This window comes from Aquarana catesbeiana, linkage group LG06 (genome assembly GCF_042186555.1).
Source record: "Aquarana catesbeiana isolate 2022-GZ linkage group LG06, ASM4218655v1, whole genome shotgun sequence".
Classification (NCBI taxonomy): Eukaryota; Metazoa; Chordata; class Amphibia; order Anura; family Ranidae; genus Aquarana; species Aquarana catesbeiana.
In genome coordinates, this window is record NC_133329.1 from 387,192,209 (window position 1) to 387,215,981 (window position 23,773).

General features: G+C 45.9%; 1 protein-coding gene across 1 annotated transcript; it reads right to left on the reverse strand.

Moving 5' to 3' along the window:
- Nucleotides 1-411: 411 nt before the first annotated feature.
- On the reverse strand, nucleotides 412-4,140 carry LOC141147155 (uncharacterized). Its single transcript, XM_073634302.1, has 2 exons — nucleotides 3,964-4,140; nucleotides 412-3,739 (listed from the first exon to the last, which is right to left on the reverse strand). Exon 2 carries the CDS (start codon nucleotides 3,501-3,503, stop codon nucleotides 552-554), a length of 2,952 nt encoding a protein of 983 aa, XP_073490403.1. The 5' UTR covers nucleotides 3,504-3,739; nucleotides 3,964-4,140; the 3' UTR covers nucleotides 412-551.
- Between the last annotated feature and the right edge of the window lie 19,633 nt (nucleotides 4,141-23,773).

The following is a 23,773-nucleotide window of genomic DNA, read 5'->3' on the forward strand; positions in this document are numbered from 1 at the left end:
TCAGGATGTCGATAGCCTCTTCGTTGCTGGAGAAAGAAGCGAGTCCATCGTCTACATAAAAATTTCTCATGACAAACTGTTTAGCATCTGTTCCATGCTCTTCTTCACCTTCCTGTGCTGCTCGTCTTAGGTTGTAGATAGCTACAGCTGGGGAGGGACTGTTCCTGAACACATGTACTTTCATCCTGTATTCTGTAACATCTTTGTTAAAGTCATTGTTTTCATACCACAGGAACCTCAGGTAGTCTCTGTGATCTTTGCGCACAAGGAAACAGTAGAACATTTGTTGTACATCTGCTGTTACTGCAACGCGTTCTTTTCGGAACCTGATGAGGACTCCAAGGAGTGTATTATTCAGGTCAGGTCCACTGAGGAGGACATCATTTAGGGAAAGGCCTTCATACTTTGCACTGGAGTCAAATACTACTCGTATCTGTCCTGGTTTCTGAGGATGATACACTCCAAATATTGGTAAGTACCAACATTCTTGTTTTTCTTCCAATGGTGGTGCTATTTCAGCTTGACCACTGTCGAAGATCTTTTGCATGAAATCATGGAAGTGTTCCCTCATATCTGTCTTTCTGTCTAGAGTGCGTCGCAATGAGGTGACGCTTTACTGCTTGTCCTTTGTTGTTAGGAAGGTGACGTCGTGGTGAACGGAAAGGTAGTGGAGCTACCCAGCTGTTTGACTCATCTATAAAGACTTCTCTGTCCATAATCTCAAGGAAGAGGCTATCTTCAACAGATGGTGCTGGTTTGTCATCATCTCGTGTTCTTTCAAACACCTTGCATCCTAGCTCATCTGTATCTTTAGATGAGGTTATGGCCTCCATGTAACTCTGAACTTTCTGCTTTTGTATTGGGTTGACTAGTCTCTCTTTAATCTGTATCCTGTTGGTACAGGGGCTAAGACATGATGTGCGGCCATTTTGCAACATGTTTGTTTTGTAGACATTCACTTTTGCCGGCTTGTGAGCTCCATCCAGACATACATCACCAATGATGACCCATCCAAGGTCAAGACGCTGTGCAAATGGTGCATTGTGTGGCCCATTGTATTGCTCTCTGACCTTGTGCACTCTCAGTATGTCTCTTCCAAGTAGAAGGATAATTGCAGCACCTGGGTCCAGTACTGGAATCTTGTCTGATATTTGCATCAGATGAGGGTAGTAACATGCAATTTCAGGTGTGGGTATCTCTGATCTATCATCTGGTATCATATCACATTCTATGAGAGTGGGCAGAGTCAGCTGCGTTTTCCCATCTAATGACTCGATGATGTAGTTGTTTGCTCTTCTCCCTGATGTCTTCACAACTCCTGAACATGTCTTCAAAGTATACGAAGTTGGACTTCCTCTGTCACTGAAGAGGTCAAAGAACTCTGTTCTTGCCAAAGATCTGTTACTTTGTTCATCCAAGACTGCATACATTCTGATTGCCTTCTCTCTGAGGCCTGCAGGATACACCTTGACTAAACATATCTTGGAGCATGATCTAGAGCTAAATGTGTTTGTGCAGATCTCAGTGCACTTTGAGGTTATTGCTGGTAATGCACTCTCATTTTGCTCCCCACCATGATCTTCTTGGGTTACCGGATTCTCTGTTTTCCATGGTGCTGGTCCTGGGTGTAAAGCAGACAGATGGTTGTCATTATTGCATTCTTTGCATCGAATTGTCTTCACACAGTCTTTAGCAACATGTTGAGTTGAACCACAGCATCTGAAACAAATGCGCTTGTCCTTAAGATAAGATTTGCGCTCCTCTATTGTCTTGCATCTGAAACTGCGACATTTTCTCAGTGGATGAGGCTTGTTATGTAGTGGACACTGCTTATCTGGGTCCTCAATTTGCATTCCTGAGCATTTATCCTGGTTGGCCTCAAACTCAGTCGGTACTTCTGTCTTCCGTACAGACACTGTTGCTCTGCGTTCTTTATTGTGCACTGAAGGTTGTTTCTCTGTCTTTACAGAACTGGAGCCTCCCATGTTCAAAAAGGCGAAGCTTGGGTCATTGCGTATTTTAGCTTGATTCACAATGAATTTGGCGAAGAAGGAGAAAGGTGGAAATGCTACCTGATGATCTTCCTTGTATTTTGATGCTTGCGTGATCCATCTTTCTTGTAAGCTGTAAGGAAGCTTCTCGATTACCGGTTTCACTCCACGTGCTGTATCCAAATATGAGAGGCCTGGCAGGTATCCACCAGCCTTTGCCGCCTCCAGCTCTAAAAGTATGTCACCAAGCTCTCTCAGCTTCTGATTGTCTTTGTTTGTTATTTTTGGATAATTTTCAATTTTCTTCAGAAGTGCATCTTCAATTACTTCAGGTGACCCATAGCAGTCTTCCAATCTCTGCCATAACATTGTAAGCCCTGCTGTCGCATCATGAACATGTACTGACCTGATTCTTTTGGCTTGCTCAGTGGACTCTGGTCCGAGCCATTTGGAGAGTAGATCAAGCTTTTCCCTGTCTTCCATATTTAATTCTTGGGTGCTGCTTAGAAAAGATGACTTCCAGGCCCAATAGTTTTCTGGACGATCATCAAACTTCAGGAGACCAGAGCTCACCATTTCACGGCGTATCAAGTATTTTGTCACATCTGTGACTCCTGCTGCCTCAGGTGGGCATTTTCTGGGAACAAACACAGGGCATGTCTGTGGCTGGTAAGACGGTTGGGATGTTTGGTTAAACCCACTATAGTCATGTGGTTGTTCTCGTTTACTGCAAGTCTTTCTGCTATAGGCCGGATTTTTATTTTCCCGTGGAGGGATTATGTCACCATTCGTTTGATTTCCTGAAGGAACAACAGATTGGTCTCTGAGTATGTAACTACTTGGCTTGTTATTGTAAAGTTCTGGTTCAGTCTTGTAGCATTGAGCGATATCAAAGTTGCCTGCTGCTAGCGGGACCCTGGATGATTCTAATGCATCATTAGACTGTTGATCAGTGTCCATGTTCATGTGCAATTGTACATACTCACAAGTGCGTTGGATTGCACTGAGTGGTGTCATCTGGGTATCTATCACAGAGGGCTCTCTGTACTGTTCTTCGGCAGCTCTCATGAGCACCTCGGCTTCAGCTAAGGCTGCTGAAGCTATTTTTTCTTGCTTGATAATATGTAAAGATGCTTTCACCTCTGCTTTTCTTCTAAGTGCTTCAGCTTTACTTTTAGCTTTAATCATATGATGTTCTTCATCTATGCAGCCCTGTTCTCTTATCATTTCAGCTTCACGTATTGCATAGGAAGCCAGTGCACGCGCGGCTTCTGCTTTTGCATGGGCCCTTGCAGCTGCAGCACTGGTGGATGACAGGTTAGAGCAGCTTGAATGTCTAGAGCTAGTGCGCTTGGACCTGGCAGATTCAGCACTAGCTGATGTCTGATCCGACTGACTAGAGACTCTGGAGCTTGTGCAGCGTGACCTGTTGGTTGGCATATTGTGTATGCTTTCCTCTGCTTGTGTATGCTGAGGGATGACTGGTGTAGTATCCTTGTCTGTGTGCTGCATGATGAAACAGATTACTTCTTTGTAATGCCTGTGGCTGTAGAGGTTAGCTGATGATGAGCAGAATGAATCCACTCTTCTTTAGACTAGGCCCGCTGTGTTAAAAGTCTTTTTACTGTTCTGCCCTCACAATGTGTTCAAAGTACAAGGCTTGGCAGACAGCTAACAGCTTCCCAATAAAGACTCAGGAGGAAGGGCTAATAGTTGTAATCTTTACTGAGAATAAGTTTTTTGTAAAACTGCAAAACACAAATTATAATAATATGCATTAGCATTTAACATTACATCACAAATGCAAATAGTAACAGGCATGCTACAATACTGTTAAGGCACTAGCTAGCACAAATGAGGCCTAGCTGAATGAACTCCCTGACAGAAACATCCTACCAAACAAACAGATGAAATGTAGTTGAATTAGTAGAACATATACTAATTAATTGAAAACTAATGACAGCCTACTTACAGACTTATGCTTCCAAGGCCAGTATTAAGAAATAGTGGAGGTCTTTATCATGCTTCCTTCACTGTAGAAAGATTATCTGCTGGACAGGAAGTGGGTGTAATATACTACACTTCCTGTTAATAATGGATGCCAAATTAAAGCAACAGTACGATCAGTAAATATATACCTTATAATGATCAGAACAGGGTGCAAATACCTGTAGTAGACAGGTATTTGCACCCCCCTCCCCCCTGAAATGTGCCAATTGTGGCACCGGAGGGGGGGAGGAATCAGATGAGCGGAAGTTCAACTTTTGGGTGGAACTCCGCTTTAAGGAAGGGAAAGATCAGATTACACACACAGCTGAATAGCTCAGAGGAGGGACATACTTTATCTCTCTCTTCTTGTAGAGGCAACACTAAGTTATGCATGTGGATGGTGCTGGACTTTATAACTAGAAAGCCTGTCATGCTCCCTACAATAAATAGTTGCATAATATAAAGATTTTATTCAAAAAATTTGAAATGTGATATACAGTGCCTTGCAAAGGTATCCCCCCCCCCCCCCCCACCTTGGCATTTTTCGTGTTTTGTTGCCTCACAACCTAGAATTAACATGGATTGTTTGAGGATTTGCATCATTTAATTTACAGAACATGCCCACAACTTTGAAGATTTTTTTTTATTGTGAAGCAAACAACAAATAGGGCAAAATAACAGAAAAAAGTCAATGTGCATAACTATTTTCCCTACTAAAGTCAATACTTTGTAGAGCCACCTTTTGAGGCTATCACAGCACCAAGTGGCTTTGGATAAGTCTCTATGAGCTTGCCACATCTTACCACTGGGATTTTTGCCCATTCCTCCTTGCAAAACTGCTCCAGCTCCTTCAAGTTGGATGGTTTGTGCTTGTGAACAGCAATCTTTAAGTCTGACCACAGATTTTCTTTTGGATTGAGGTCTGGGCTTTGACTAGCCCATTCCAACACATTTACACGTTTCCCCTTAAACCACTTAAGTGTTGCTTTAGCAGTGTGTTTTGGGTCATTGTCCTGATGGAAGGTGAACCTCCGTGCTAGCCTCAAATCACACATAGAGTGGTACAGATTTTGCTCAAGAATATCCCTGTATTTAGCACCATCCATCTTTCCCTCAAAGCTGACCAGTTTCCCAGTCCCGACTGCTGAAAAACATCCCCACAGCATGATGCTGCCACCACCATGTTTCACTGTGGGGATGGTGTTCTTTGGGTGATGTGATGTGTTGGGTTTGCGCCAGACATAGCGTTTTCTTTGATGGCCAAAAAGTTCAATTTTAGTCTCATCAGACCAGAGCACCTTCCTCCATAAATTTTTGGAGTCTCCCACATGCCTTTTTGCAAACTCAAAACATGCCATTTTGTTTTTTGCTGAAAGTAATGGCCACTCTGCCATAAAACCCAACTCTATGGAGCGTACGGCTTATTGTCGTCCTATGTACAGATACTCCAGTCTCTGCTGTGGAACTCTGCAGCTCCTCCAGGGTTATCTTAGATCTCTGTGCTCCTCTCTGATTAATGCCCTCCTTGCCCGGTCCATGAGTTTTGGTGTGCGGCCGTTTCTTGGCAGGTTTGCTGTTGTGCCATGTTCTTTCCATTTGGTTATGATAGATTTGATGGTGCTCCTAGGGATCATCAAAGATTTGGATATTTTTTTATAACCTAACCCTGACTTGTACTTCTCAACAACATTGTCCCTTACTGTTTGGAGAGTTCCTTGGTCTTCATGGCAGTGTTTGGTTAGTGGTGCCTCTTGCTTAGGTGTTGTAGCCTCTGGGGGCCTTTCAAAAAAAGGTGTGTACATGTAATGACAGATCATGTGACACTTAGATTGCACACAGGTGAACATCATTTCACTAATTATGTGACTTCTGAAAGTAATCGTTTGCGCCAGAGTTTTTTTATGGGCTTCATAACACAGGGGGTGAATATATACGCACGTGCCAATTATCAGCTTTTTATTTCTGAAAAATAGTTTTATGTATATATTTTTCTAATTTTACTTCACCAACTTAGACTATTGTGTTCTGATCCATCACATAAAATGCAGATTAAAAAAACATTGAACTAAAGGCTGTAATGTAACAAAAGAGGTAAAAAGCCAAGGGGGGTGAATACTTTTGCAAGGCACTGTAGCAGTGGCATTTGTCTTCAGAATTCAACAAGAGCTTTTTTTGTTAACAAAACATAGTGGATCCCAGCGATGATGCGTTTCCACCCAGAACGGGCCTTAATCAATGTCCTATGCCATTATAAGTTAGAGAACTAGGAATGTGCACGTGCCAGTTTTTACTTATTTGACATCGCTTTCAAACTGATAAAATAGCCAAAATTATAGTCTAGGTATCAAAGCTTCAATGATCACTGATCGCAAAAGGCTTACAGTGTGTGTAAAGGCTGAAGGGTTTTTTACCTTCATTCTCCCCTCCAACCCCCCCCCCCCCAATTCTTACCTGAGCCCCCACCGATCCAGCTATATTCACGATAGCCTCGGCTGTATGGGGAATCTCCCTCCTCATTGGCTGAGACTGCAGCGGGAGGTCATTGTCTCCCATTGCTGTAAATCACAGCCAGTGAACCAATGGGGAGAGAGTGGGGGGGGCGGACCCGCAGCGCTATGTGTCTTATGGACACATAAATCAGTGGTTCAGGAGCGAGTACACAGTGGGGCAAGTGGCTTTCTCTGGGGGGCACTGCTCAAGAAGGAGGAGAAAGGAGCGCCGGCGGGGGACCTGAGAAGAACAGGATTGGGGTTGCTCTGTGCAAAACCATTGCACAGAGCAGGTAAGTATGATATGTTATTTAAAAAAAAAGCTATGCTTTATTATCACTTTAAATCATACAGTATAATTTGTTTCAATAGACACGTACCTCAGGTCACTCATTGTAGATTCCTTGCACACAGTGTCCTGGAATGTCTCACTACAGCAGGAATAGGTGCCATTTGTGTAGGTCCCCGTGTGCTTCATTGAAACTTTAAATGCCATTTGAATGTCCCAAACGGAAACAGGACACAGCTTGTATTGTTGAGATGTTTTTACTTTTTCTTTGTTCTTCTCAATGGTGTGTCCATAGCCCAGAAGGTGTGAGACTTCATGGATAAGGGTCATTGGTTGTGACCAAGTCTCTTGCTGATTCCAAAATGGTGGACACAGGTAGATGACTCCCGTCTCTGTCGTTGAATGCACATATGCATTTGTGTCTTCTAGTGCTTCTCCTTTTTTAAACACCACTTTTTGCAGATGACTGATCAGTTCCTTTACCAGATCTGTGCTGATTAATGTGGAGGATTTTAACTCCTTCTGATCTCTAAACTCTTCTGGATCATCCACCAGCAAGCTGGCCTTCTTCTTCAGAGCGTCATTGAGGATATTAAGGGCTCGTTGTTTAGCTTCGTTGGCCTGTTTATTCTCCTCTTCAGTAAGAAAAGCTAAATTATTTGAAAGTAAGCCGTCCTGCATTGTTCTGGGTTGCCCTCTGCTCACTCTAATCTCTCCTTTCAGTTTCAGCTCCTTTATATACTGCAGGTGATAAAGACTCATCCATTGGAAATTCCATTTTCATAGTGTTAATGATTACATGGAAAATGATACAACCACCTTTCACTTTTGCACTGCTTTCTGTGAAAACTGTAATGCCGCATACACACGGTCGGACTTTCTAGAAAGCTAGGTCCGACGTACTTGCCGCCAGACTTCTGGCGGACTACCGCCGGACTTTCTGAACGGCCGGACTTGCCTACACACGGCCGGACTTTCCGGAATCCGGTCTTCTCGACGGACTTCCGCCGGACTTTCAGAATGAACGGACTTTCCCACACACGGACAAGTCCGTTCATTTTGAACGTGACTTGGGTACGACGGGACTAGAAAAGGAATTCAATCTCGCCGCTTTTTTTGGCGAGATTGAAACCTTGCGAGCCCCATCGCAGGCCCTTAGGTCTGGTATGGAACTTTAAGGGGAACCCCCTACGCCGAAAAACCGGCGTGGGGGTCCCCCCAAAATCCATACCAGACCCCGATCCGAGCACGCAGCCCGGCCGGTCAGGAAAGGGGGTGGGGACGAGCGAGCGCCCCCCCCCCTCCTGAACCGTACCAGGCCGCATGCCCTCAACATGGGGGGGTGCTTTGGGGGAGGGGGCGCCTTGCGGTGCCCCCCCACCACAAAGCACCTTGTCCCCATGTTGATGAGGACAAGGGCCTCTTCCCGACAACCCTGGCCGTTGGTTGTCGGGGTCTGCGGGCGGGGGGCTTATCGGAATCCGGGAGCCCCCTATAATAAGAGGGCCCCCAGATCCCGGCCCCCCCACCCTATGTGAATGAGTATGGGGTACATGGTACCCCTACCCATTCACCTAGGTAAAAAGTGTCAATAATAAAACACAACACAGGTTTTTAAAATAATTTATTAAACAGCTCCGGGGGGGGTCTTCTTCCGTCTTCGGGGGTCCCTCTGGTTCATCTTCTCCCGGCGTCCGGTTGGTTCTTCTCCGCTCTCCGGCCTCTTCTCCCGGTGTCCCAGGTCTTCGGCCGGCCCCTCCGCTGTCTTCAGGTAGCTCTATTGCCAGCGGAGGTCCGGACTTCTTGGCTTCTTGGCTTCTTGGCTTCTTGTGTTCTCTTCTCTTCTCTTCCCCCAGATGTTGACACGACGCTCTCTCCGGCTGGACTGGTCTCTGAGGGCTGCGTTGTGACTTATATAGGCGGAGACCCCGCCCCCATATGATGTCACAGTCCCTGGGCATGCTGGGACTGTGACGTTTTAGGGGGCGTGGTCGACCACGCCCCCTAAAACGTCACAGTCCCAGCATGCCCAGGGACTGTGACATCATATGGGGGCGGGGTCTCCGCCTATATAAGTCACAACGCAGCCCTCAGAGACCAGTCCAGCCGGAGAGAGCGTCGTGTCAACATCTGGGGGAAGAGAAGAGAAGAGAACACAAGAAGCCAAGAAGCCAAGAAGTCCAGACCTCCGCTGGCAATAGAGCTACCTGAACACAGCGGAGGGGCCGGCCGAAGACCTGGGACACCGGGAGAAGAGGCCGGAGAGCGGAGAAGAACCAACCGGACGCCGGGAGAAGATGAACCAGAGGGACCCCCGAAGACGGAAGAAGACCCCCCCCGGAGCTGTTTAATAAATTATTTTAAAAACCTGTGTTGTGTTTTATTATTGACACTTTTTACCTAGGTGAATGGGTAGGGGTACCATGTACCCCATACTCATTCACATAGGGTGGGGGGGCCGGGATCTGGGGGCCCTCTTATTATAGGGGGCTCCCGGATTCCGATAAGCCCCCCGCCCGCAGACCCCGACAACCAACGGCCAGGGTTGTCGGGAAGAGGCCCTTGTCCTCATCAACATGGGGACAAGGTGCTTTGTGGTGGGGGGGCACCGCAAGGCGCCCCCTCCCCCAAAGCACCCCCCCATGTTGAGGGCATGCGGCCTGGTACGGTTCAGGAGGGGGGGGCGCTCGCTCGTCCCCACCCCCTTTCCTGACCGGCCGGGCTGCGTGCTCGGATCGGGGTCTGGTATGGATTTTGGGGGGACCCCCACGCCGGTTTTTCGGCGTAGGGGGTTCCCCTTAAAGTTCCATACCAGACCTAAGGGCCTGGGATGCCCCCCGCGCTCGCCGCAATGGGAAAATTAGTTTTTCCTATTGCAGCGAGCGCGAGATGCAGTAACCTGCTCCTCCGTCGTATCTGGTCCTTCGGACTAGCATACAGACGAACGGGCTTTCCGTCAGGAACTGAGTCCAGCGGAGGTACGACGTAAAGATTTGAAGCAGGCTTCAAATCTAAAGTACGTCGGATTTCCGCCCGAAACGGTCCGTCAGAAGTCCGATGGAGACCACACACGGTCGGATTGTCCGCCGGACTTGGTCCGGCGGCGTCCGTCGGACTTTTGCAGGTGAAAAGTCCGACCGTGTGTACGCGGCATTAATGTCATTTAAATGTCCCAAATGGAAACAGGACACAACTTGTATTGTTGAGATGCTTTCACTTTTTCATTGTTCTCCTTAATGGTGTGTTCATAGCCCAGAAGGTGTGAGCCTTCATGGATAAGGTTCATTGGTTGTGACCAAGTCTCTTGCTGATTCCAAAATGGTGGACACAGATACATGACTCCTGTCTCTATCGTTGGATAAACATAAGCATTTGTGCCTTCTGGTGCTTTTACTCTTTTAAACACTGCTTTTTGCAGATGACTGATCAGTTCCTTTACCAGATCTGTGCTGATTAATGTGGAGGATTTTAACTCCTTCTGATATCTAAACTCCTCAGGATCATCCACAAGCAGGCTGGCCTTCTTCTTCAGAGCATCATTGAGAATATTCAGGGCTCTTTGTTTAGCTTTGTTGGCCTGTTAATTCTCCTCTTCAGTTATGCCGTGTACACACATGCGGACTTTTCGACCGGACTGGTCTGACGGACCGAATCCGGCGGACAATCCAACCATGTGTGGGCTTCATCGGACCTGCAGCAAACTTTTTCGGTCAAAAATCTGACAGACTTTAGATTTGGGACATGTTTCAAATTTGTCCTACGGACTGGAGTCCGGTCGAAAAATCTGCTCGTCTTTACGCTAGTCCGACGGACAAAAACCCACGCTAGGGCAGCTATTGGCTACGGGCTATCAGCTTCCTTATTTTAGTCCGGTCGTACCTCATCACGTACGAATCCGTTGTACTTTGGTGTGATCGTGTGTAGGCAAGTCCGTTCGTTCAAAATTCCGTCGGAAGTCCGTCAAAAGTCTGTTAAAAGTCTGTCAAAAGTCAGTTGGAAAGTCCGTCGGACCAGTCTGGTCAAAAAGTCCGCCCGTGAGTACAAGGCATAAGGCTTCATGTACACTGCTGTTGGTAAACGGACGTTTAGGAGCAGTTGAGCATTTTTCTCAGCTGCCCCTGAACTCTCCTCTATGTTATCTTATCTGTCCATGTACACGGGATCGTTTATAGTCGTTTCTAGGCAGTTGAGTTTAGAAGCATTTTTTGTAACCCAAAAAATGGGTTCAGGACGAATATTCAGAAGCATTTGAAACGCCAAATGCCTGTAACAGCCTGTAAACGCTGCTAAACGCGGTAACTCCCGTTTAGCAGCGTTTCCTTTACAGACGTTTTTCATTTTAACAATGAAGCGTCTAGAAGCAATTTTTTCCATATGCTTCTAGACGCAAACGCAGCTAAGCGCGGCATGTAAACGCGGCTAAACAGCCGTTTTTAAACGCTGGTTTCTAGCTGTCAAGTTAAATCTTTCAGGAGAGGTTAAACAACGTTCTGTGTACCTGAAGCCTAAATGAAGGAAAATTAAGGAATCAAAGCAGCCAGTCCAGCATTGTTCAGGGTTGTTCTTTCCTGATCACACAAATCTCCTTTCATTTTTACAGCATGTGATAAATCCATCAGAAACTCCACTGTAATATTAGAGAAAATTCAAAAATTGTGGAGGCAATATGGACTTTCATGGTACAGTATGGACTTACACAGTGAAGTTACAAAAACATATACATTTATTGTACAAAAACATACATCATTAAAAACATGAACAAGTATATACTAGACATCGGATGTTGCTAAATATGATGCACCGACTTCTGACGCACTCCAGGAGAAATAGATATCAAATACGTTCCTCAATAGTGAACATGGAAACAATTCTCCAGTTGCAAACTCTACATGTTTTGCGGTTACCCACTTCCGCAGGAGTATATTTTGTCAGAAAATGATCTACAAAAGAGAAGCAAAAATATATAATAATTGGAATCAAATAGCAGATACAGAATGAGTCACCAACCTTCATGGTGCAACGTCACGTAACTGTGTACAAAAACATCGTATAGCCCCTTAAGGTTGTCCCTAGTGCTCAGGACAGGATCCCAATGGAATGAACTTATAGAAGTGAAGAAAGACTCACCCAAATCACCAGCGCCAAGATACTTAGGCGTCACAAGGCCTAGAAAGGCAATCTCCCGGGTGAGTGTAGAAACCAGGTAAAATAAAGATGTGTAAAGCACTGTTTCAAGGGAAAACAATTTTGAATGTATATACATGTAGCACTTACCCGCGAAGGAGATGCTGGTTTAAATTGGGCTTACCGTTACCTCACCGTTACACCGTGTCCGTCACAGGGGTCCCATTAAAGAGAAAAGATTCAATGATGTCTGCACCAAACACTTAGTTTCTTTTTCTGCAATTATTTTATTCTTCAATGTCAGATAGAGGGATGGAGGGTTAAATGGGGATTCAGGTACCTTGTTTTGCGGATCAGGGTATTTCTTCTATCCAGAGGACAAACGGTTTCCTCAACTGGATATAGCATTCACCGGATAGGTCTCTCTCACTGACCTACCAGCCAGTGCAATGCTCGGACACAGTCTCTGCCACAGACTTGACGAGAAACAATAATCGTTGCGGTTGTTACACAATCCTCTGTCACAGGACGGCGTAACCAAACTTTTGCTAGAGTTAAAGCTTAACTGCACAGTACCAGTTTCTTTCAGCTGATCCGGAGATACTGTGAGATAGGTGATCCTGGTTGCATCCTTTGGTTGAGTTTCCAGGATCCTTCTGAGATACCAGCATACTTTGCTCGATCACCTCCAGAGAAATCCTCCCCGGTCTCCTTCAACTGATCGGCTTCTCCCCGCAGGCAAGACAGCACAGGACCACCCTTTGGATCAGAAGGCCCCAGAGCTCATTGTGGCCGACTTCTGTAGTAGCAACGCCTCGGGCCAGCCGGCCCCGAGGCAGCAGAGCTGCCCCGGCCCCCCTTTGGCCAGGAGGGCCTTCAGGTCAGGGACAACGATAAAAAGAAAAGACCCCGACAATTGGTGCCTGTACCTTAAATACCCTCACCCAGAATGCACAGCGAGTGAACCGCTCCCACCGGGCTGTTTCTAAGTAAAAAGAGTACCCAATGCATTCAACCTGTTGCATTTGCAACACTTACCGGGGGCCACAGCGACACCCACGGTCAAGTGGAAACTGAAACAACCCAGCTGAACTGATACAGAAACCAGTAAATTTACCATAATTAGTCTGAGCTAAACTACAGCTTCAGACAAACTTAAATATACACAGATAGCACCTGCCCATCAGGAGCAGGGCGCTACATACTCCCCCCACCACAATAGACGATGTCCCCAAAATGAAACTCTCAATCCTGAGAGTCCATACCTGAATCCCAAAAACTTGTGTAGCGCTGGTAGATTTCTAATCTACCGCTTATAGGTAAATTTAATGGATCAACTGTGCTATACATTGTTCAGGTTTAATCTAAGGTTAGTTTAGCCTCTGTTCCAGCTTGGCTGTGTTGCGTGCAGTTCCACATTGCGCCTGTGGTGTCGTTGTCATTGTGGGTCAAAATGGAAAGCAACAAGCTGAAGTGTATGAGTGCACTTCTGTCCCGGAGATAACTCGACGGAGGTGGTCCTCCGAGTTGCATTCTGGGAGAGGGTATTTATGGGGCAGACGCCATGTTTCGGGGAGCTTTTTGCCTCGTAGCCCTCCTGGTCTAGAGATATGTGTCAGTGAGTGCTATCTCGTAGCCCTCCGGCTTGGAGGGTTATGCCACTGCAGCTGGGCGGGTAGGCCCAGAAGTCCGTCTGGGGCCTGCTACTGCTGGGATGGTCCTGTGCTGCCTGTCCTGCGGTAGGAATCCGAACAATTGAGAAGAATCCAGGGGAGGACACGTCTTGGAAGGGACCATGCGGAGCGCTGGTCTGGAGAGAGGACTGGTGACTCAATTGGAGGACGCATCCTAGATTGCCCTACCACACAAGTACTCCTGGGTCGGCTTAAAGGTTCTGGTACTGTGTTTGCTGTTCATCGAAAACTACTACATCCTGTGGCAGAGGATCGTATGAGTTTGTCCCACCAAAGCCTGTGGCAGAGACTTCTTGTTCGTGCTGCGTTCCGGCTGCTAGGTCAGTGAGAGAAACCTATCCGGGCGGTAGGGGTGCAATGGATCGTTGCTGATCCGTGATCCGTACGGATCACCCTCTGCGGATCGGCACACCAGCGATCCGCGGAGCACTTTTCGGCCTCAGCCATAGGAAAGGCCGCGGCTTCGGCCTAGCTCCGGAGCTGGCGGCCATCTTAGTACACCCGGAAGCGGCCGCTGTCTCGACAGGAAGTGACGTTTCGTCGCCGCCATCTTGCTACACCCCACACTCCTGCACAATACAATACTGATAGAGTGAGAAGGGGGCAAGCGGACATCTTGTTACACCCACCGGAGTTTTAGATTTAAAAGCCATTTTCAACACAAAACTGAGCTTATATGCACAAATACTGTATTTATGCATATAAGCTCGGTTTTGTGTTGAAAATAGCTTTTAAATCTAAAACTCCGGTGGGTGTAACAAGATTTGTGTGGTGTTTTTTTTTTTTTTTTTTTTTGCTAATCCGAAAATGATCCGATCCGTGACTCTGATCCGAGGATCGATCCGATCCGTGAGATTTTTGATCCGTTGCACCCCTACCGGGCGGGTAAAGATTTAATCCTAAGCTGAGGATACATTCATCCTAAAGATTTAAATTCCTTGACGCTATGCCAAGAAAAGGTATTTGAACACCCCTGCAACTCTCCTTCTACCTCTTTCCTGCTACTTCTTCCAGTTATCCCCATTAAAGCATTGAAAAAGTACTTAAGTGACTGGTGCCTACATTGCCTCGAAGTAAAATCAACGGAGACCCCTAGACCCGGTGTTGGTGAAATTACAGGTAACCAGGTAGCAAGGTGACGGTAACAGCCCGCTTTAAATCAGCAGCTCCACCGTGAGTTAGTGCTACACTTGGATAGGAAAGGGAGGGGGTAAGGTAACAACAAAATGTATACTTAACATTAACACACATAGAAGAGTTACAACAACATAGCTACCAACATCTAACTCTCTATCTAAACCACCCACTCTCCAGCAGTTTGACAGAAGATCCAGTTGAACCTGAAACAATACACATAGGAAAAAAAACCCATATACACACATTCTTATACAATATAGGAAGCAAAGCCTCATCTCCTAAAAGATGAAACTCTCTTTCTCTTTTTTTTTTCATGTGAGAGTTCAACCTTTAATGTGCAAACTTCTACCACCTAGTGGCAGAAGGCATTGTAACACAATTCCTTGATGCAAGTGGTTGAGGAAAGTAGAAGATCTTGACTCAAAGGTTTCTATTAGCTAACACTACCTAGCTATATACCCCACAGTCCTTGCAGCATTAAGATTTCCAAAATAACATCAACAGGACAGTCACTGTAACTGATCACCAGTAAAAGTGAGGATCAGGCAAAGTCAGGGCTTTCCCTTGCATATCCACGGTAGTGATAAAGTACACAACATTATCTTTGCCAGGTCGACAGATGATCACTTTATCAGCATAAATGTGTCTTCCATAGCTCCAATTCAAAAGGCATCCATTGTAAAGGTCATCCATGGTGGAAGAATAACCTGTTTTACGGAAAGGTTTTGGTACCCTTAAATAGTCCCAAACAGCATCATTGTACCACTTCCTGCATGATCTCTTTGGGAGCATAAGGAAATTCCAGTCCATATTCCGTGGCCACCTTTTTATTGAGCAGTCTTTGAGATCGGGCTAGCCTTGGCAAAGCTCTGTTACTTCCCAGTCCAGGGGGTACACATGAAGCTGGCGACTTGCACACCATAGCACTTGTAGACAGCTTTTTAGACCCAAATTAACTGGTACCTCTGGCCAGAACTTCGTTAGTAACAACGGGAGTTTCCACACTGGGTAATGTTGTCCCTGAGTCTATGGCTACCCAATCGGAAAAAGCAAAAGCTGAGGCGACAATATCGCTATTCGCCCATAACATCTCCTGGGACAAGGTTTCAAATAAGTCATTATCCCCGGAAATGTCTGACAGGGAATCTAACTCAGAGTCCTGTAACTCCTCCGCGGGCACATATTTACATACAGTCCAACAATGTACATTGTCCCCAGATCTCTCACCCGTTCCTGTCGTGGATTCTTCAGGAGCGATTTCTTTCTCTGGATCCGGTTCGGGTAGTCTTTGAGGTAGGCCTCGGCCACGGGAGGCTTTTACGTATCCCACCTTCTTTTGGACAGATAAAACGGGGTTTGTAGAAGTGGAGGTAACAACAGTGACGATCTCCGCTGGTGGTCCCGTGATAGCAGCGATAGTGCCATTTCCCTCCGGAGTACTCGTTGTGGCCGATGCGGCAAGCGTAGGCCTCACCATAGGAGCAAACGTAGTGGTCTCCTCAGTAGCAATGCCCATGGCCCAGTCCATCCGGTAGGCACGAGGTGGCATGGTGGGTTGTTCTACAGTGAACAGATATTCAATGTAGACACCGGGCAAATGGACGGGGGTTTACGACCAGTCCCTCGCACCTGTTGCATAGCATACCCAAAGCCTCGACATCTCCTGTCGTGTATAGCATGAAACGCCCATGCGGTTTCAAGTGAATACTGGTGTCCGTCAGCAAAGTTCCAGGCAGCCTGACATTTGTAGCGGTACCCACAGGGAACATCCTGGGCCCCATGCCTAACTGCATTCCTGGCATATAGAACATGGCTGTAGAATCAGATACTTCTTTCTGTATGTTTGGACACACACACGCAGTGTTTTGCACAGCAAGCAAGCGGAAAGAACTCCTCCCACTAGTTCCTTTAGTCACGTAGCTCCTGGGCTTTCTTGGCTCCGCCCACAGCCCACACGGCCAAGTGGTGATCCGCAATTAACCCCTTTTTTTAGAAAAATGGCACAGTCCAGAACCCTCTTTTAGCACAAATTCTCGGTGAACAATTTCCTCAAGTTGCGAGAGGCAACGGCAAATCCCGGACTCGAGCCCCCACATGTAGCACTTACCCCCGAAGGAGCTGCTGGTTTAAATTGGGTTTACCATTACTTCACTGTTACACCGTGTCCATTACAGGGGTCCCATTAAAGAGAAAAGTTTCAACAATATCTGCACCAAACACTTAGTTTCTTTTTCTGCAATTCTTTTATACTTCAATGTCAGAGGGATGGAGGGTTAAAGCGAAATTCAGGTACCTTGTATTTTGGATCAGGGTATTTCTTGTCCCTCCCAGAGGACAAACGGTTTCCTCAACTGGATATAGCATTCACCGGATAGGTCTCTCTCAATGACCTAGCAGCCGGTGCAATGCTCTGACACAGTCTCTGCCACAGACTTGACGAGAAACAATAATCATTGCGGTCGTTACACAATCCTCTGCCACAGGACGGTGTAACCAAACTTTTGCTAGAGTTAAAGCTTAACTGCACAGTACCAGTTTCTTTCAGCCGATCTGGCGATACTGTGAGATAGGTGATCCAGGTTGCATCCTTCGATTGAGTTTCCAGGCTCCTCCTGAGATACCAGCATACTTTGCTCGGTCACCTGCAGAGAAGTCCTCCCTTGGTCTCCTCCAACCGATCAGCTTCTCCCCGCAGGCAAGACAGCACAGGACCACCCTTTGGATCAGCAGGCCCCAGAGCTCATTGTGGCCAACTTTTGTAGTAGCAACGCCTCGGGCCAGCCGGCCCTGAGGCAGCAGAGCTGCCCCGGCCCCCCTTTGGCCAGGAGGGCCTTCAGGTCAGGGACAATGATAAAAAGAAAAGACCCAGACTATTGGCGCCTGTACCTTAAATACCCTCACCCAGAATGCACAGCGAGTGAACCACTCCCACCGGGCTGTTTCTGAGTAAAAAGGGTAACCAATGCATCCAACCTGTTGCATTTGCAACACTTACCGGGGGCCAGAGCGACACCCATGGTCAAGTGGAAACTGACACAACCCAGCTGAACCGATACAGAAACCAGTAAATTTACCATAATTTACATACATATAAAAAAAGTAGATATATCATGTTAAACCTCATTCCAAAAGTTCAGAATTCATATGGTGAGGATAAAAATCTCTCGACCAATTCTTATGGAAAAAGAGGGGAATTTTTTGGAAATACACAGTCTGAAAGTAGACAACAATGAAAGAAGGATACACACCTATAACATCTTTATGAGAATATGAGGTCTGGTGGGGAGTATAGATTATCCAGTAGGGCACTATATTTCAATAAAGATGATAGTCCATAAAACCACATAGATGTTCTATATAGGGTAGGCAACGACAGTGCACAAAAAAGTAAGAATTAATAAAACCTCTAAACGCTATGTTAGACAAATCAGAGTTACCCTATGTGGAGTGACAAAGAAGCACTCACCTAATTGAGGAATCTGAATTCCCTGATATTAAGATCATAGGTAGATGAAACACCACCAACAGGCTCAAAGGGAGCCCAAGATTCAATGAATATAGGTAAAAAACATTAAAAAAAAGCTTACATGCACAGACCAAGTCCAGCAAGATACCTAGATCGGAAAACAACCATCAAACAGGTATATATAAACACTGCATCAACAGTTGACATAGAGATAACAAATACCAATCAATCCACTCCGGAGAAAGTTTATGGAGACTAGCTCCCATTATATACAACCAGATACACCTGATTCCTATCCGAATGACAATCACAAAAGTGCACCGAGGCGCCACTATCTGACGTCACCAGATACGATCCCAAACTGCGTATGTGCGTACGAATGAACGGCTGCTCATGCGCAGTACCGCAACACGGCCTCTTAGTGTCAAAAACCCACAAGATTAGCCATGCGCCTAACAAAGAATGGCATCCACGAGCGCCATCTAGTGGACACACCGAAGGGTGCCAAGAGGACAGGAGGTCACACACTCGCCCAGGAAAATTAGACACCCAGCATCAGTGGCCAGCAATGGGAGCACATCACTCCTATTCCAAAAGTCCTGTCCAGAACCAGAAGAAACCAAAAAAAGGAAAAAATGGGGGGGGGGGGGGGATCCCGTATGATTATATAATAATATTTTAACATTAAATTAATCAAATAAAAAATATTTGTATAAATTCAGTAGCAAAGTGCCAAGGTACCCTTCATTTTAATATCTCACTCTCCTGAATTATAGTGTTCAATCCAGGACACCACAAAACCGGATCAACTAGTAAGAAAAAAGAAACAGGAAAACCAAGTTAAAGTAATGGGAAAAAGGAAAAGAGAACATATACATTGTCACGTCAGATAGTCATTGGAAACAAATTACAAGAAGGGTTTATATGAGTTAACCTTATTAATTCCTGGGGGATTAAGGGCGGAAAGCCTTTCTATGCAATAAGTCTCAAATCTCAGAATCGATTTGTCCCAATCACCCCATCAAGGATTGGGAGGGACAACCTCAAGCACAAAGAAAGAGACCAGTGTGTTATTAAATCTGTGGTGAAGACCTATATGTCTGGTGACAGGTGTAAGAATTTTCCCGCTTCCAGAATATTATAAGTGGTCTCTCATCCTTTGTCCTAGTTTACGAATAGTTTTGCCTATATAAAAGGCGTGACATTGGCACGTCATTAAATAGATGACAGCACGAGTAGTACAATCGGCATATTGTCTCGACTCATGCCATTGACCATTGGGCAAATGAATGTCTCTACCCTCGGTGATCCAAGGGCAGCGGTTACATCTGCAACAGCGATAGGTTCCCCTGGAGGGGCGAGGTAGAGTCTCTGAATTGATTTGATAATGGCTGTTGGTGAGGGTGTCTCGCAAAGTGACCGCCCATCTAAACACTAACTCTGGGGTGGAGCATACATATTTAGAGTATGGTCTTTGGCCAATAGGTGCCAGTTGTTTGGGATGGATGAACGTAAAGATTGTTCATGGGCAGAAAAGCAGTTGTAGGGGTGTTCTTAAACAGAAGTTCAGATCTAGGTCTAGCCCTAGCTTTATTGAAGGCTTTCCCTAACAGGGTTTTTGAGCAGCCTCTATCCAATAATCTCAGTCGTAAAAGACCAGATTGATGAAAAAAATCCTCCTCCGGGGAACAATTCCTAGGAGACGCAGATAAAAGTCTTTAGTATTTAAACTCTCCAAGAAAGAAAGAAGTTCCTGCAACTCTCTGTTACTTAATCCTGGCCCCTAAACTCTCTGTGTTACTTAAAACTGACCCCATAACTCTGTGTTACTTAATCCTGACCCCTGAACTCTGTGTTACTTAATCCTGACCCCTGAACTCTCTGCGTTACCTAATCCTGACCCTTGAACTCTGTGTGTTACTTAATTCTGGCCCCTGAACTATCTGTGTTACTTAATTCTGACCCCTGAACTCTGTATTACTTAATCCTGACTCCTGAACTCTGTGTGTTACTTAATGCTGACCCCTGAACTCTGTGTGATACCTAATCCTGACTCCTGAACCCTCTGTGTTACTTAATCCTGACACCTGAACTCTGTGTGTTACTTAATCCTGACCCCTGAATTCTGTGTGTTACTTAATCCTGACCCCTGAATTCTGTGTGTTATTTAATGCTGACCCCTGAACTCTGTATGTTACTTAATGCTGACCCCTGAACTCTCTGTGATACTTAATCCTGATCCCTGAACTCTCCGTGTTACTTAATCCTGACCCCTGAACCCTCTGTGTTACTTAATCCTGACCCCTGAACTCTCTGTGTTACTTAATCCTGAACCCTGAACTCTGTGTGTTACTTAATCCTGACCCTTGAACTATGTGTGTTACTTAATCCCGACCCTTGAACTATGTGTGTTACTTAATCCTGACCCTTGAACTCTCTGTGATACTTAATCCCGACCCCTGAACTCTCTGTGTTACTTAATCCTGACCCCTGAACTCTGTGTGTTACTTAATCCTGACCCCTGAATTCTGTGTGTTACTTAATCCTGACCCCTGAATTCTGTGTGTTACTTAATGCTGACCCCTAAACTCTGTGTGTTACTTAATGCTGACCCCTGAACTCTCTGTGATACTTAATCCTGACCCCTGAACTCTCCGTGTTACTTAATCCTGACCCCTGAACCCTCTGTGTTACTTAATTCTGACCCCTGAACTCTGTGTGTTACTTAATCCTGAACTCTGTGTGTTACTTAATCCTGACCCCTGAACTCTGTGTGTTACTTAATACTGACCCTTGAACTATGTGTGTTACTTAATCCTGACCCTTGAACTATGTGTGTTACTTAATCCTGACCCTTGAACTCTCTGTGATACTTAATCCCGACCCCTGAACTCTCTGTGTTACTTAATCCTGACCCCTGAACTCTGTGTGTTACTTAATCCTGACCCTTGAACTTTCTGTGATACTTAATCCTGACCCCTGAACTCTCTGTGTTACTTAATCCTGACCCCTGAACTCTCTGTGTTACTTAATCCTGACTCCTGAACTCTGTGTGTTACTTAATCCTGACCCCTGAATTCTGTGTGTTACTTAATGCTGACCCCTGAACTCTCTGTGATACTTAATCCTGACCCCTGAACTCTGTGTTTTACTTAATTCTGACCCCTGAACTCTCTGTGTTACTTAATCCTGACCACTGAATTCTCTGTGTTACGTAACCCCCTCAATACAGTGCACTTACACTCCCTTCCTGCCCAGACCAATTTTCAGCTTTCAGCGCTCTCACACTTTGAATGACAATTACTCAGTCATGCAACACTGTACCCATATGAAATTTGCATCCCTTTTTTCACACAAATAGAGCTTTCTTTTGGTGGTATTTAATCACTAGTGGGTTTTTTATTTTTTGTGCTATAAATAAAAAAGTCTGTAAATTTTGTGAAAAAAATGCCTTTTTCTTTGTTTCTGTCATAAAATTTAGCAAATTAGTAATTTTTCTTCATAAATTTTGGCCAAAATGTATACTGCTACATATCTTCGGTAAAAATAACCCAAATAAGTGTAAATTATTTGGTCTTTGTGAAAGTTATAGAGTCTACAAACTATGGTGCCAATCACTGAAAATTGATCACATCTGATCACACCTGATGTACTGAAGGCCTATCTCATTTTTTGAGACAATAACAAGTCAGGAAAGTACAAATATCCCCAAAATGACCCCTTTTTAGAAAGTAGACATTCCAAGGTATTAAGTAAGTAGCATGGTGAGTTTTTTTAAGTTTTTTTCCCACAATTCTTTGCAAAATTAAGGTTATTTCTCTCACAGAGCTTATGCATACAACAAATTACACCTCAAAATACATTCTGCTACTCTTCCCGAGTATGGTGATATCACATGTGTGAGACTTTTACACAGCCTGGCCTCATACAAAGGCCCCACATTGAAGTAGCATCTTCAGACTTTCTACAAACATAAATGACACATCTCATTTCTCAACCACTTATTACACTTTTGAAGGCCCTGGAGCACCCAGACAATGGAATTGCCCCCAAAATGACCCCATTTTGGAAAGCAAACACCCCAATGTATAATTTATGAGGCATAATGAGTCTTTTGAACGGTTCATTTTTTCCGGAAGTTTTTGGAAAATGTGGAAAAAAAATGAAACCGCATATTTTTCCACAAAGTTGTCCATTTATCAGATATTTCCAACACATAGCATGTACATAGCAAAGATGACACCCCAAAATACATTTTGCTACTCCTCCTGAGTATGGCGATACCACATGTGTGAGACTTTTACACAGCCTGGCCACATACAAAGGCCCAACATTGAAGTAGCATCTTCAGGCGTTCTACGAGCATAAATTACACATCTCATTTCCATAGTTGCCAACATTGGGGAAAAAAAATTCGGGACACTTTTTTTGGCTGTAGGCGGAGTCAGCCTATAATTAGGGGGCGGGGCATGCGTTAGTAGGCACGGCATAGAAAAAAGGGAAAATGCGGCGCGCGAAGCGCGGCGCGCCAAACAATGGGCGTGGTTTACGTGAAATAGTGGGCGTGGTTTGCATGGGCGTGGCTAAATGGGGTGTGGTTAGAGTCTGAGATGAATGAGGGATGCAGAGGGAAAGGGGGGTAGAGGGATGGAGGGACAGCAGTCCCAGATCCTACACCATAATAGCAATGTGTATTCCAGAGTTTAACAATCAGCAGATAAAGATACTCCAAACACCTGGTGTTAGCACTTCAATCATCCCGGCACCATGGTTGTTATAATGTCAGGATGATTGAAGCGCATTATTACTATTATTACATTGTAATATAAATAATGAAATCATTCAACTCACCATAATGCAGAATCAGTGGGACCCCTGAGCGTGTCACCTGACACGTCGCCTGCCACCAGATGCCATCAGGTTCCCCCAGCAGAGTCTGTCCTTACATAAGGTGCCCCCAGCAGAGGGGGGAGAAGGGGGTGCAGGTATGTTGGTGACACAGGGGGGGAGAGGGGGGTGCAGGTATGGTGGTGACACAGGGGGGGGAGAGGGGGGTGCAGGTATGGTGGTGACACAGGGGGGGAGAGGGGGGTGCAGGTATGGTGGTGACACAGGGGGGGAGAGGGGGGTGCAGGTATGGTGGTGACACAGGGGGGGAGAGGGGGGTGCAGGTATGTTGGTGACACAGGGGGGGAGAGGGGGGTGCAGGTATGGTGGTGACACGGGGGGGGAGAGGGGGGTGCAGGTATGGTGGTGACACAGGGGGGGAGAGGGGGGTGCAGGTATGGTGGTGACACGGGGGGGAGAGGGGGGTGCAGGTATGGTGGTGACACAGGGGGGGAGAGGGGGGTGCAGGTATGGTGGTGACACAGGGGGGGAGAGGGGGGTGCAGGTATGGTGGTGACACAGGGGGGGAGAGGGGGGTGCAGGTATGGTGGTGACACAGGGGGGGGAGAGGGGGGTGCAGGTATGTTGGCGACACAGGGGGGAGGGGGGAATCAGGTATGGTGGTGACACAGGGGGGGAATCCGGTATGGTGGTGACACGGGGGGGAGAGGGGGTGCAGGTATGTTGGTGACACAGGGGGGAGGGGG

What these genes read in the sequence shown, in the direction of transcription:
- LOC141147155 (XM_073634302.1), bottom strand. Translation starts at nt 3,503, where the DNA reads ATGCAGCACACAGACAAGGATACTACACCAGTCATCCCTCAGCATACA.